The 11,545-nt window shown below is 48.9% G+C and overlaps 2 protein-coding genes across 5 annotated transcripts in view; one reads left to right on the plus strand and one right to left on the minus strand.

Annotated features, from left to right (window-relative positions):
- The window catches only part of Tsta3 (tissue specific transplantation antigen P35B), a 9,039-nt gene extending 8,420 nt beyond the window's left edge, over positions 1 to 619 (minus strand). Inside the window, exon 1 of the mRNA XM_005354068.2 lies at positions 549 to 619. The gene's annotated coding sequence lies outside the window, so the exon portion shown is untranslated. The remainder of the gene's footprint in view (positions 1 to 548) is intronic.
- Positions 620 to 695: 76 nt separating this feature from the next.
- On the plus strand, positions 696 to 9,654 carry Znf623 (zinc finger protein 623). Of its 4 annotated transcripts, XM_026782575.1 has the most exons (3): positions 705 to 790; positions 3,962 to 4,207; positions 6,874 to 9,654. In XM_026782575.1, the coding sequence occupies exon 3, from the start codon at positions 6,947 to 6,949 to the stop codon at positions 8,444 to 8,446; it is 1,500 nt and encodes a 499-aa protein (XP_026638376.1). In that variant the 5' UTR covers positions 705 to 790; positions 3,962 to 4,207; positions 6,874 to 6,946; the 3' UTR covers positions 8,447 to 9,654. The 4 variants fall into 4 exon arrangements, with proteins under 4 accessions (XP_013204216.1, XP_026638376.1, XP_005354126.1 ...); XM_013348762.2 differs by lacking the exon at positions 3,962 to 4,207 and having other exon boundaries at positions 696 to 790; XM_005354069.3 differs by lacking the exon at positions 705 to 790 and having other exon boundaries at positions 3,548 to 4,207.
- The last annotated feature ends 1,891 nt before the right edge of the window (positions 9,655 to 11,545 follow it).

The raw sequence follows: 11,545 nt of genomic DNA on the forward strand, positions 1-11,545 counted from the left end.
GTTTCCACACCCACATGGCAGCTATATCTAACTCCAGTTCCAGGGGATCTGGTGCCCTCTTCCGGACTCCATGAGCACCAAGCACGCACATGGTGCACATACACACACACACAGGCAAAACACTAACATGCACAATAAAAATAAATAAAATTCTCTGCCTCAATCAGCTTGCATTCTAGGCTCACGCTTAACTTTGCAAGATCGTAAAATAAACTGCCTTAATTTCACTACTCCGAGTCTCCATTGGCTTATTACAAAGTTAAGATCATGTTCTCAGGCACAGCGGCTCAAAGCTGTCTTTCGACCACTCGTGTGCACACACACACACACACACACACACACACAATAATAAAAATAAAGGTGTTTAAAAACCCAAAACCAAAAGCTCCAAACAGAACCAACACCACCAGAACGAACCAACAAGAAACCTTCAGTAAAATTTCTCTACAAGGCCTGCCTTTCCCAGCTCTTCCAGGGATATCTGGCGACATCTACTGCTGGGCATCGACGCTAACCCCATACCCACGTGGGCAAACAAGGCCTCTCACCGCTGCGTCTGCGCACTGGGTCCTCTGCCTGGACGCAGTGGTCTGGGCCGGAAGTCTGGCACGGAGAAGGCTCGGGTCCCCACTTTCATCCTAGAGCGGCTACGGATGTCCTCCGGGCGGGGCGTCGGGTTGCTTCCGGCTGGGGTGTGCAGAGGCGGTGTGGGCTTTGTGGTCGCCCGGGGCTGCGCAGCCGGGTGCGACTCGGCAAGCTTCCGTGCCGTTCTCTCGCCGCCGGGCTCCTGGTGAGTGGGGCGCCGTAGTTGGCGCGAGCGTGCGGGCGGGCTATTGGCCAGCGGGGTTCAGCAATTCGGTTTGGTGTTCCGGGCCTGGCTGCACTTCATTTTTGCAGGTGTCCGCAGCTCCTTGCTTAGTTCGGGCCGAGCCCTGCGGTTTTTCCTCCCCGACCTGGGTGTGATAGATGCTTGGGCTGGTCGCCCTACGACATTGAGGTTCTTAGGGGTTGCACACTCATCCTTGGCGCCCAGAGCTCAGGCCTCTGTTTGGCCGCTTGCAGGCTGCTCAGATGCAACTGAGTGCAGGTGCACGCATCTGCTGTTCTGCTTGGACCCTGCCCCCCTGCCTTTCGTCAGACCTCTCGGTCTCTCCTGGAGGAGATGCAGTGCAGGCACTCCAGTGCTTCGGGGGTTGCAGATAAATGTGCGTGTTGGGCAGAATCAGCTTCTTACGACCTGAAGAAGGATTCCCAGGAGGGGGTCATGTGTCAGCCAAGCTGTCACAGTCAGTGATGACTTAACAGAGTCAACGCCTGTGATATCTCTGTGATGATGCTCTGAACATTTAACCCTCCTTGCATCCTGCCCCACCGTGGTCCAGGAGTCCCCAGGGCCTGAGTAGTACGCTAAAGGTTTCCTGTGGGTTTTAGCAGGAGTATGGCTCTAAATTCCAGCAGTTTGCTGCAGGAGCCGGTACTCACAGTCACCCGGTGCACTCAAGACATCCTTCCCCTGAGACCCATCCCAATGAAAGAGAGAAATAATTGTCTTTTGCTCACGGAGAAATCAGTGCGCCACCCTCCATCCCCCACTCCACGGGGGGTTTCGTTGTTGTTTTAGGTTTTTCGAGACAGAGTTTCTCTGTGTAGCTCTAGCTAGCTGTCTTGGAACTTGCTCTGTAAACCAGGCTGGCTCCACCTGCCTCTGCCTCCCGAGTGCTGGGATTAAAGGAGCGAGCCACCATGCCCAATTTACACACCGACTTTTAAGGCGGTGTCTCACTTCCTTTTTAGCAGACAGCAGACCTTTCGTGGATGCAGCATTGTATCTGTTTCAATACTTCATGGGAGGTACAGGGAAACTTCACAAGCGGGTATATTTGGCTCTGGACACTGCTGGTTCTTTGAGGGTGGAATCCTGGTCCTGGAATAATTTGGGGGGTAGGGGGTGATAGAGAGCAGAGCTGGGAAAAACTCATGATCTGGTCTGGAGTTGGAAAGGATGTCAGAGAAGCAGCAGGCTTGAAGTAATTCAGAGAGCCCTCCTAACTGCTTCTTTGGCTTGTGGAAGGAAGATGGCTGCTGTTAGGCCCCTGGGCTTGTTGGAAAAGAAGCTTGTTTGTGTCAGTGGGAGACCCTGTGTGCAAGTACTAGGGGCAGAAATTGGACGAGGAGCCCTAAGGGGGCAGCCAGCCGCTGGCTCTATTCTTTTCAACCTCCAGTAAGCTGCCTCTGGTAAACTTATAAATGATTCTGAGAACAGAATACAAACCTGCTTTGCCCACATGGCACCCAGCTGACTGTGCAACGGCAGAGGCTTCTAAGGAGGTGGGTGTTGAGGCCCACTTGCCTGGCTATTCCCAAGGCTATGCCAATTTTCCTACTCCTATTTTATTTTATGTGTATGGGTGTTTAGTCTGCACATATTCCTGTCTGTCACGTTTGTGCCTGGTGCTCTCAGAAGCCAGAAGAGGGCATTGGATCCCCCAGAACTGGAGTTACAGAGTTGTGAACTGCTGTGTGGGTTCCGGGAATTAAACCAAGACCTCTGAAAGAGTAGAGGAAGAGACCTGGTCAGTCGTCCTCATCAACTTAGACCGTGAAACCAAATATAAATAGGTTCAGCTGGGCGGTGGTGGCGCACGCCTTTAATCCCAGCACTTGGGAGGCAGAGGCAGGCGGATCTTTGTGAGTTCGAGACCAGCCTGGTCTACAAGAGCTAGTTCCAGGACAGGCTCCAAAGCCACAGAGAAACCCTGCCTCGAAAAAACCAAAAAAAAAAAAACCAAATATAAACAGGTTCAACAGAACCACCATATACGGGCTGCCCACTCAGCTTCAGCATTGCCAGAGCCTAAATTTCATTTTTCCCCCCTCTGGAAGAGTAACGAATGCTCTTAACCGCCAGGCTATCTCTCAAGCCCCCAATTTGCTGATTTTGAGATGAACATTTCTTTAAGAAGATATGTTTTATTCAAGAGATTTCCCTTAAAGCAAGAACTTATAAAAGTCATAAAGAGGCAACATGGTTTTAAGCTATTCTTGTAAACAGAAACAAGCTTGTTTCCAGGTAGCATCGTCATTGTAAGTATGATATCCAGGGCTGAGGGGTAGCTCATTGGTAGGACACTTACTTGCCCAGCATGCGTAATACCCTGAGTTCTACATAATGTATAATATCGTTAGTGCTACAGACAATAGTAAAAGTCTAAAACCAGAAACTACATCTCCATTTTACCCTTTTTTCAAACATTAAGTTTCAACATGCAAATTTCTTCATAGTACTAACCTCGTCCATCTCTAAGCAAAACACCCAGTAAGAGCAACATGTATTTACAAAGAACCAAGTCTCTCAAAGCAGGAAGTGGACTCTGAGTGACAAACCTGAACCTGAGCCTTCGCTCTGCTCCTGACTGGGCTAGTGATCTTGGCTAATCTACGTTCTCTTCTAGTCTTTTCTCCCTGTCACTTGGTGACACACGTGAGATGACGCAGGTCCTTTCTGAGCACCATGGCTGGCTGGGCTGCCTCAGACTTCCTTATGCTGGCTGCCAGTTAGACTCCTGTGCAGCAGGCTGGAAGCACTGCCTTGCTGTAGCTTCGGGGGTTCTGAAGCTTAAAGCTTGCTTGGCCACCCCACACCCCACACCCCCAGACAGCTCGCTCTTTGAAGGAGCGGTGGGAAAGATCTGGCTCAAATGCCTAGTAAGTGACCCAAGTGTTTCTGCTAATTCTACCTACTTGGAGAAGAATGCTGGGGGGAGGGGGTAGGAGAGCCTTGAAGGTTTTTACACAGGAAGTCACCATTCCATTTATGCTTTTAAAGAGTCATCCTGCTGGCTCTTTCAGAAAACAGTGGAGACAGGTTAGACAGTTGTCCCCCTTGCGTGCTAAATAATAGTAGAGAATAGCATTGGAGTTTTGAGATGAGCAGAACGCAATATAATGGTCTGGCCTACAGGTCTGCTGGTGGATTGGATGTGGGGCATTCATAAAAGTAAAGGGAACCAAGGATATGCACAGTTCTGGCCGAACCAATGCAAGCTGATGGAGAAGGGGCAGATTTAACAGAAGCCGGAAGGTTGACACCTGAGGTTTGAAAACCCGAGAAGGCATCAGGTTGAGAACTAGTCATGTCGAAGCTGGAAAAGAGCCCAGCTGCAGGAAGAAAACTGTTTCCAGCCAGAGATACCATCTCTCTGCTAAGGTAGGTCAGCGATGGAGGAGGTCTTGCCTGGATTGTGGCAAGGCTCCATTGTCATCACCGGACACTGGGAGAAGGTAGTTAGTGAATGAGAAAGCTGGTAGAGGCTGCCCCAGGGGCACGGTGACAAGATGACTTCCTGAGTAAGAAGTCATTGAGTGTCTGGTGCCGGCAGAAGCGGAGCTGAGTAAGTGGCCGAAGTTTGTGACACCGTAAACTATTGTGATAACCTGACCCCGGCGTATTTAAGAAAGAAAGGAGATACAAAAATAAACTCAGTGACCTGTGAGTGTCATTATGAAGGAGAGGTGGGGTGGTAGCTGGAGAGGAAATAAAGGCCAGGAAGTTAGGTTGGTATTCTTGTTCTGTGAGACAGGGTATATGTTCCCCCAGAGTAGCAGAGACTAGATGTGTGTGCCGTTTAGTTTTTTAAATGAGATTTTGATAATCTACCTAGAAGATGTCATGGCTCTCTTGTTCCCTACTATATCGGTCCAGGAATTCTGTCCCCAATTAAGTGGATGGAAGAGCTAGCATTGCTGTATGCTGATTGGAATGGCAGGCTAGATGGCGAGAGAAGCTTCTGTGTAAGAGGGAGGGAATGGTGGCTGGGTGAGATGGATGGGAGGAGGTCTAGAGCAAGGGGAGGTGAACCATCTTTCAGGTCAAGTTTAGCTTGATTCTGAGAAGAGGGATGTAAACACAGGCAGGCGGTGGAAGTGGGCGTTCTTGTCTCACTGCCCTTGCTTTCTTACTGAAGCAAGGGCTAAGGGATAGAAAAAATGCTAGACATTTTAAATATTTATTTTATGTGTATGAATGTTTTACCTGTTATGTATATATACCATATGTGGTCCTGATGTCCACAGAGGTCAGAAAACAGCATCAGATCCCCTGGAGCTGAAGTTACAGACAGTTGTGAGCTGCCGTTGTTGTGTGTGCTGGGAACTGAACCTGGGTCCTCTGTAAGAACAGCAAGTACTCTTAACTGCTGAACCATCTTTACAACCCCACTGTCGGCCTTTTGAAAAGAAGAAAAGGATGACCGGGCAGTGGTGCACACCTTTAATCCTGGCACTCGGAAGCAGGTGGATCTCTGTGAGTTCGAGGCCAGCCTGGTCTACAAGAGCTAGTTCCAGGACAGGCTCCAAAACCACAGAGAAACCCTGTCTCGAAAAACCAAAAAAAAAAAGAAAAAAAAAAATAAAAAAGAAGAAGAAGGAAAAGAAAAAAGAAGGAGGAGAAAAAGAGAGTTGGGTGAGCGTAGTCATGGCTGGCAGCCCTCAGGGCGTCAGGGCTGTAGATTAGAGAGCACCTGGTCAGCCAGAGTTCAGACAGATCCAAAACAGGCTGAAGGTGGCCGGAGCTGGGTCTCACACAGGTGACAGGAAGAAAAGGGCAGCTGAGTTCCACGAAGAGGATTTATACCTTTTCTCACTGCGGCTACTTGAGTCTCTTCCTTAAAATGTTGTGCATTGCCAGTACCTTTAATCTCGGCACTGGGGAGGCAGAAGCAGGTGGATCTCTGCGCGTCTGAAGCAAGCTTGGTTCATGTAGGGAGTTCTAGGCCAGCCAGTACCACATAGTGAGACCCTGCCTTTAAAAAAAATGTGTTAATGTTTGGGTGCCATCTGCTCACAGCTCCTATCCTTTAAATCATCTCTGCTACTTACTGTACCTGAAACATTGTGACAGCGAGGTAAGTCTGTTCTCCAGATAAAAGATAAAAAGTACGTACATGTTCGGTACAGATGTAGGGGTTTTGTTGATGTTGTTATTTCTGTTTTTTATTTTTTATCTGAAATGGGCCAACTCTTGGAGACAGAGCCCAATGATTTTTAGGGCTAAGTATATAAACTGTTGAGAATTGTGCCAGCAAGGCCCAGGACAGGGGCCTCTGGAGCCATTCCAGTCATCAGGGGATTCCATTGAGGGGACTGGATTATAAGGCTACCGAAAGGGTGAGAGATTGAAGTACGGAGAGCCCAGCTGGGTTCTGGGCTTCAGTCACTGGAGGGCAGAAATGCCGCATTGCTGCTAGCGCTGAGGCCCTGTGTATTACACACTCACAGCGAGTGCAGTGCTGTGGACCATGGCTGCTCACTGGGTGCAGACAAGACAGATGAGGCTGGAGGGTAGGAGTGATGGATATTATTTGCGTGAGCTTTAGAATTACATGTCTTGATTTTTTTTTTCTTGTTTGTTTGCTCTTCAAGACAGGGTTTCTCAGTAGCTTTGGAGCCTGTTCTGGAACTCACTATGTAGCCCAGGCTGGTCTCAAACTCACAGAGATCCACCAGCCTCTGCCTCCCGAGTGCTGGGATAAAGGTGTGCGCCACCATCACCCGGCTACATGTCTTGATTTTTAAGCCCTGGCTATATCCCCGTCTCTCTGTCTCCCACCCAGGACACAGGTAGAGGGGTGCTGTTTAACTGGCACAGGCCTGTTTGTCCTGGGGTTGGATATATGAGAGGTGGGGCATCAAGAAGCCTTCCCATGTGTACAATGGGTTGGAGCAAGGCGAGAGTTGGAAACAGTGAAGGGCCCGAAGTGTAGGCAGAGGAAAGGCTTCCTCTCTCACTAGCATGGGAGTTTAATTTTAGAGCTTCTGCCTGCTCAGCAGCTTCTTGTTGACAAAAGGGAAAGACATCTTCTTCTCTCATTTCAGATTCTACTGTAGGAGCTGGGGGCAAGAATGTGCTCCTGAAGCCTGAACTTCTGGGGATGAAAAGTCACAGAATATGATGTCTGATAAACTTACAGTGCTGGAGCCTTCCGCCTCAGAGCCCAGGGAGTTTCATGAAGACAGGTTAGCACCGCTGTTGGGGAATCCAGAAAGACAGAACCTCGAGAGTCCCCCCTCTCAGGAGGGGGGCTTCAAACAGATGACAGTGACCCACTGGAAAATCCAAACAGGAGAGACAGCCCAGCTATGCAGTAAGTCAGGAAGAAACCCTGTTCTCAACTCAAACCTTCTGATCCTTCAAAGAGAACTCATAGAAGGGGAGGCCCGCTCATGTGGTGTTGGTGGCAGAAGCTTCCCATTCAATTCAAATGTAGTTCCACATCCGATTTCTCACACGGGGGAGAAGCCTTATCAGTGTGATCACTGTGGGAAAGGCTTCAGTCAAAACTCCCTCCTCACCGAACACCAGAGAGTCCACGCTGGGGACAGGCTGTCTGTGTGCAACGTGTGTGGGAAAGACCTCATTCACTACGCTGACCTAGTTGAGCACCAGCGTGGACACAGCGGCGAGAAGCCGTTCAAGTGTGCACAGTGTGGGAAAGCATTTTGTCACAGTTCAGACCTGCTTCGACACCAGAGAGTCCACACCAGAGAGAGGCCTTTTGAGTGCAAAGAGTGTGGGAAAGGCTTCAGTCAGAGCTCCTTACTCATTCGCCATCAGAGAATTCACACGGGAGAGAGACCCTACGAGTGTAACGAGTGTGGGAAATCTTTCATTCGGAGCTCGAGCCTTATCCGGCACTACCAGATCCACACAGAGGTGAAACAGTATGAATGCAGAGACTGTGGGAAAGCCTTCCGGCACCGTTCGGACCTCATTGAGCACCAGAGAATTCACACTGGAGAGAGACCCTTTGAGTGTCACGAGTGTGGGAAGGCCTTTATTCGCAGCTCAAAGCTCATCCAGCATCAGAGAATCCATACCGGAGAACGGCCTTACGTGTGCAATGAGTGTGGGAAGCGCTTCAGTCAGACTTCCAACTTCACTCAGCACCAGAGGATCCACACCGGGGAAAAACTCTACGAGTGTAACGAATGCGGCAAAGCCTTCTTTCTGAGCTCGTACCTCATACGACACCAGAAAATCCACACCGGCGAGCGGGTGTACGAGTGCAAAGAGTGTGGGAAGGCTTTCCTGCAGAAGGCCCACCTCACTGAGCATCAGAAGATCCACACTGGAGACAGACCCTTTGAGTGCAAAGACTGTGGGAAAGCCTTCATCCAGAGCTCCAAGCTGTTGCTGCATCAGATCGTCCACACTGGGGAGAAGCCCTACGTGTGCAGTTACTGTGGGAAAGGCTTTATACAGAGGTCCAACTTCCTTCAACACCAGAAGACGCACACCAAGGAGAAGCTCCTTCAGTATGGTCAGCATGGAACAGATCTCACCCCACCCCCAGACCTTGTCCACCAGGAGGATCTTTCCCTGAGCGAGACCTCCCTTCATTTGGGAGAGGCGTCTACAGATCAGGGGTGTCATGCAGGTCACTTATGAGACAGTCGCTCTTGGAGTCAGTAAGTGGTGCTTGGAAATGGCATACTTAGTATATATATGGCCTCTAGGATGTGGCTTGTCACATTTCCCAAGTCACAGATAGCCTGCTTGTGGTTAGGTCTGTCGTCTGTCACCAGGTCAGGAAAGCTGAGGTGAAAGACCCCCGGAGTGGGGAGACTCTCACTTAAGTCTCGGGATAACATGACCCCCCAGGAACTCACGAGAGACCATCCTTGCTGCAATCACATGAGGTTTATTGACAGGACAGAAACCAGTGCACTGGGGCTGAAACTCATTTCCCACGCAGGGGTAGAGTTCGACCCCGAGTAGCTGGGAGAAGGGGTATTTAAGGGAAGAAACCATAACCCAATAACCCAAAGGAGATAGGGAGGGCATCATTGGAAAATTCCGAAAATACCAGTGATAATCACAAGGGGGTAACTCCCTGTTTCTCAAGATTATTCTCAAGATTATAATCTAACTTTAAAGTTAGCTAGTTTCTGGACCAGAGTCATTGAACCAGCTAACCTAGATTTTGGTTCTCCTCTCCCTGCTAGATTTTTTTTTTGGCTCTACTTTTTCTGCTAGAGGGGTCTGAATTTATCCGGGTCTTTCAGGGGGACTGGACAGCTGGCTTTGAGCTGAACACTGAGGGAGAGCCTCTAGAGCATTTTCTAGATTTTCGTTAAAGTTATACACTGTCAAGTTAAATCTTTTCAGAGATATGGCTACTTCTCTGAAAGGTTGGAGAAAGGAGTTTTCTCATGCAAAACTGCAAGTTGGTTCTTCCCTATTGTCTGGGACTAAACTCCACGCCACAGGGCCACCACAGGCCCGAGTCCCTGGCCTTTGCTTTCTCAACTGTTTGACTCCTGGTAAAGCTTTTGACTTGTTCCTCCGTCCACATCCTCCAGGCCGCTCCCACTCCTGTCCTCATGGGTCTTCCCCTGTCTCCCAAGTCGCTCCTGATTATTCTGCAAGGCCTCTCTCAGGCACCATGCCCCAGAATGCTTCCTTAGAACCAAGCTGGGTTTGTGGCTTGTGCTTCTGTTGCTCAGTGCTTCCCTCTGCTACTGTACTTGCTTTTAAATACCACAGTTTTGAATTCTTTTTCATTGTGCTGTGTTCCCTGAGAACAGTGATCATGTATCATTGATTCCCATGTCCCTATTGTCTAGCACATGACAATAAACGAAGCAAAAACCCAAGTCTGTGTAATTGGCTTATCCTTTATCTGTCTACTGTCTCGAGACAGGTTCTCACCATGTGGCCCAGACTGGCCTCAGACTCCTCGCCCCCCCCCCAATCTCCTCAGTGTCGGGGTAACAGCTGTGCACTACAACACCTGCTACCATTCTGTATTGCTGTTTTTAAGTTTGGGGATGTTCTTTCTATCATCAGCGTGGAGACAGGAAGTACTGTCTCCCCAAGTCCTGTTGATACTTGCTCTTTAGAGTTGCTGACTATCTCCTGTCTGTGGTTCTTACCCACCAGGTGTGGCATGGCCCTCATTCAGAGCTGCCCATTGTACTTTGAGGGCAATGCCCTTATGTTTGCATCAGTCTTTTTCTATTTTAGCAGCTCCAGGCTCGACTGTCTCTTTCTAACGTCACTTGTTTAGAAATGTTTGAAATTAAGATATTTGAGGGATAGTTTTAGATTCTTGAAAGATGAGAGTAAGAAGGTGCCATGCATCCTATGGGGAGTGTGCTGGTGGAGCCAGACATATCACAGAACAGTGTGCGAAGTGGGCACCAGTCCTCGTGAGAGCTCTGGACCAGGGGCTAAGAGTGGCACTGTAGATCTAGGAAGGCTCCGGAGCAGACTTGATTTTATTTTATTTTTGGTTTTTCGAGACAGGGTTTCTCTGTAGCTTTGGAGCCTGTCCTGGAACTAGCTCTTATAGACTAGGCTGGCCTCGAACTCACAGAGATCTGCCTGCCTCTGCCTCCCAAGTGCTGGGATTAAATGTATTTGCCACCACTGCCCGGCACAGACTTGATGTTTTAACTGGACATCTGCCAGCCTAGGAGCAGAGATTTTGGACGGTGTCTGCACAGACGGGCAGAGCACAGGCCACCCTGCAGCTCAGGGTTCATACACGGTGGATTTCAGCCAGCAAATGTGCCGTTTCTGCCTCTATTCCTTGATAAGACCATCAGTCACAACAATTAGTTTGAGACAATATGAAGATAATTTTTGTCCTAGAGGGGAAATTCTGAGTTTTTAACAAATTCCAGTAGCCCCAGGCACTTCAAGTGGACAGATAATTTAAAAAGGACACGATATTCATTTTTTAGAAAACTCACCGTCACGTGACATAGCGATTAGAGTTTCAATCAGTACAGTATAGTATCGACTTCCTACTGTTCAGGAAGTTCCTCTGCAATACCACAGTCAAGAAAAGTAATATTTCTTTACCTCAAAAAAGTCCCCTTTTACTCTTCTCAGAGTCAATCCAACCCCTACCCTGGTAGCCATTTCCTGTGAGTATAGAATTGCATTGCTTGTCCTAGGACCACCCACACGTGGATTGAGATACGTGCCCTTGTGTCTGACTTTGGTCACTTGGGCATGTGGCCAAAGTGTCTTTAGACTGTGTCATGGAGCTTTGCATTTGGAATTCTTTTTGCCAAGTAGGGCCCCATTGGATGGCTAGGCCAGCATGTGCTCACTGGTCCATTTGCTTATGGAAATTGGGTTTCCAGTGTGGACTCTCAAGAATAAACCACGGTGAACATTTGCGTAAAAGCATTCATTTGCACATGTATATTCAGGCAACTACAACTCTTATAAGTACCTCAGTCTTAGGTGACTGGAACAAAATAATGTCAACTGCATAGCTTATAGACAGTAGGAATGCATTTTGCAAAGTATTGGAGTCTGAGGGACCCAAGGGCTAGTGAGGCATTTGTGGGTGGGTGCCTGCCTAGCACAGCAGAAAGGTGTTAGGGAGATTTCTCAAGCCTCTTCTAAGGGCAGAAGTCCTGATCATGAAGTCCCGGTCACTTACAATCCCGTCACTTCCCAAAGCCCCACCTTTTGATAGCATCGCTTTAGGGATTCGGATTTCAGCGCAGGATGCATATGTTCAGTCTG

The sequence above is a fragment of the Microtus ochrogaster genome, chromosome 15 (assembly GCF_000317375.1).
Source record: "Microtus ochrogaster isolate Prairie Vole_2 chromosome 15, MicOch1.0, whole genome shotgun sequence".
Lineage (NCBI taxonomy): Eukaryota > Metazoa > Chordata > Mammalia > Rodentia > Cricetidae > Microtus > Microtus ochrogaster.

What these genes read in the sequence shown, in the direction of transcription:
- Znf623 (XM_013348762.2), top strand. Translation starts at nt 6,947, where the DNA reads ATGATGTCTGATAAACTTACAGTGCTGGAGCCTTCCGCCTCAGAGCCC.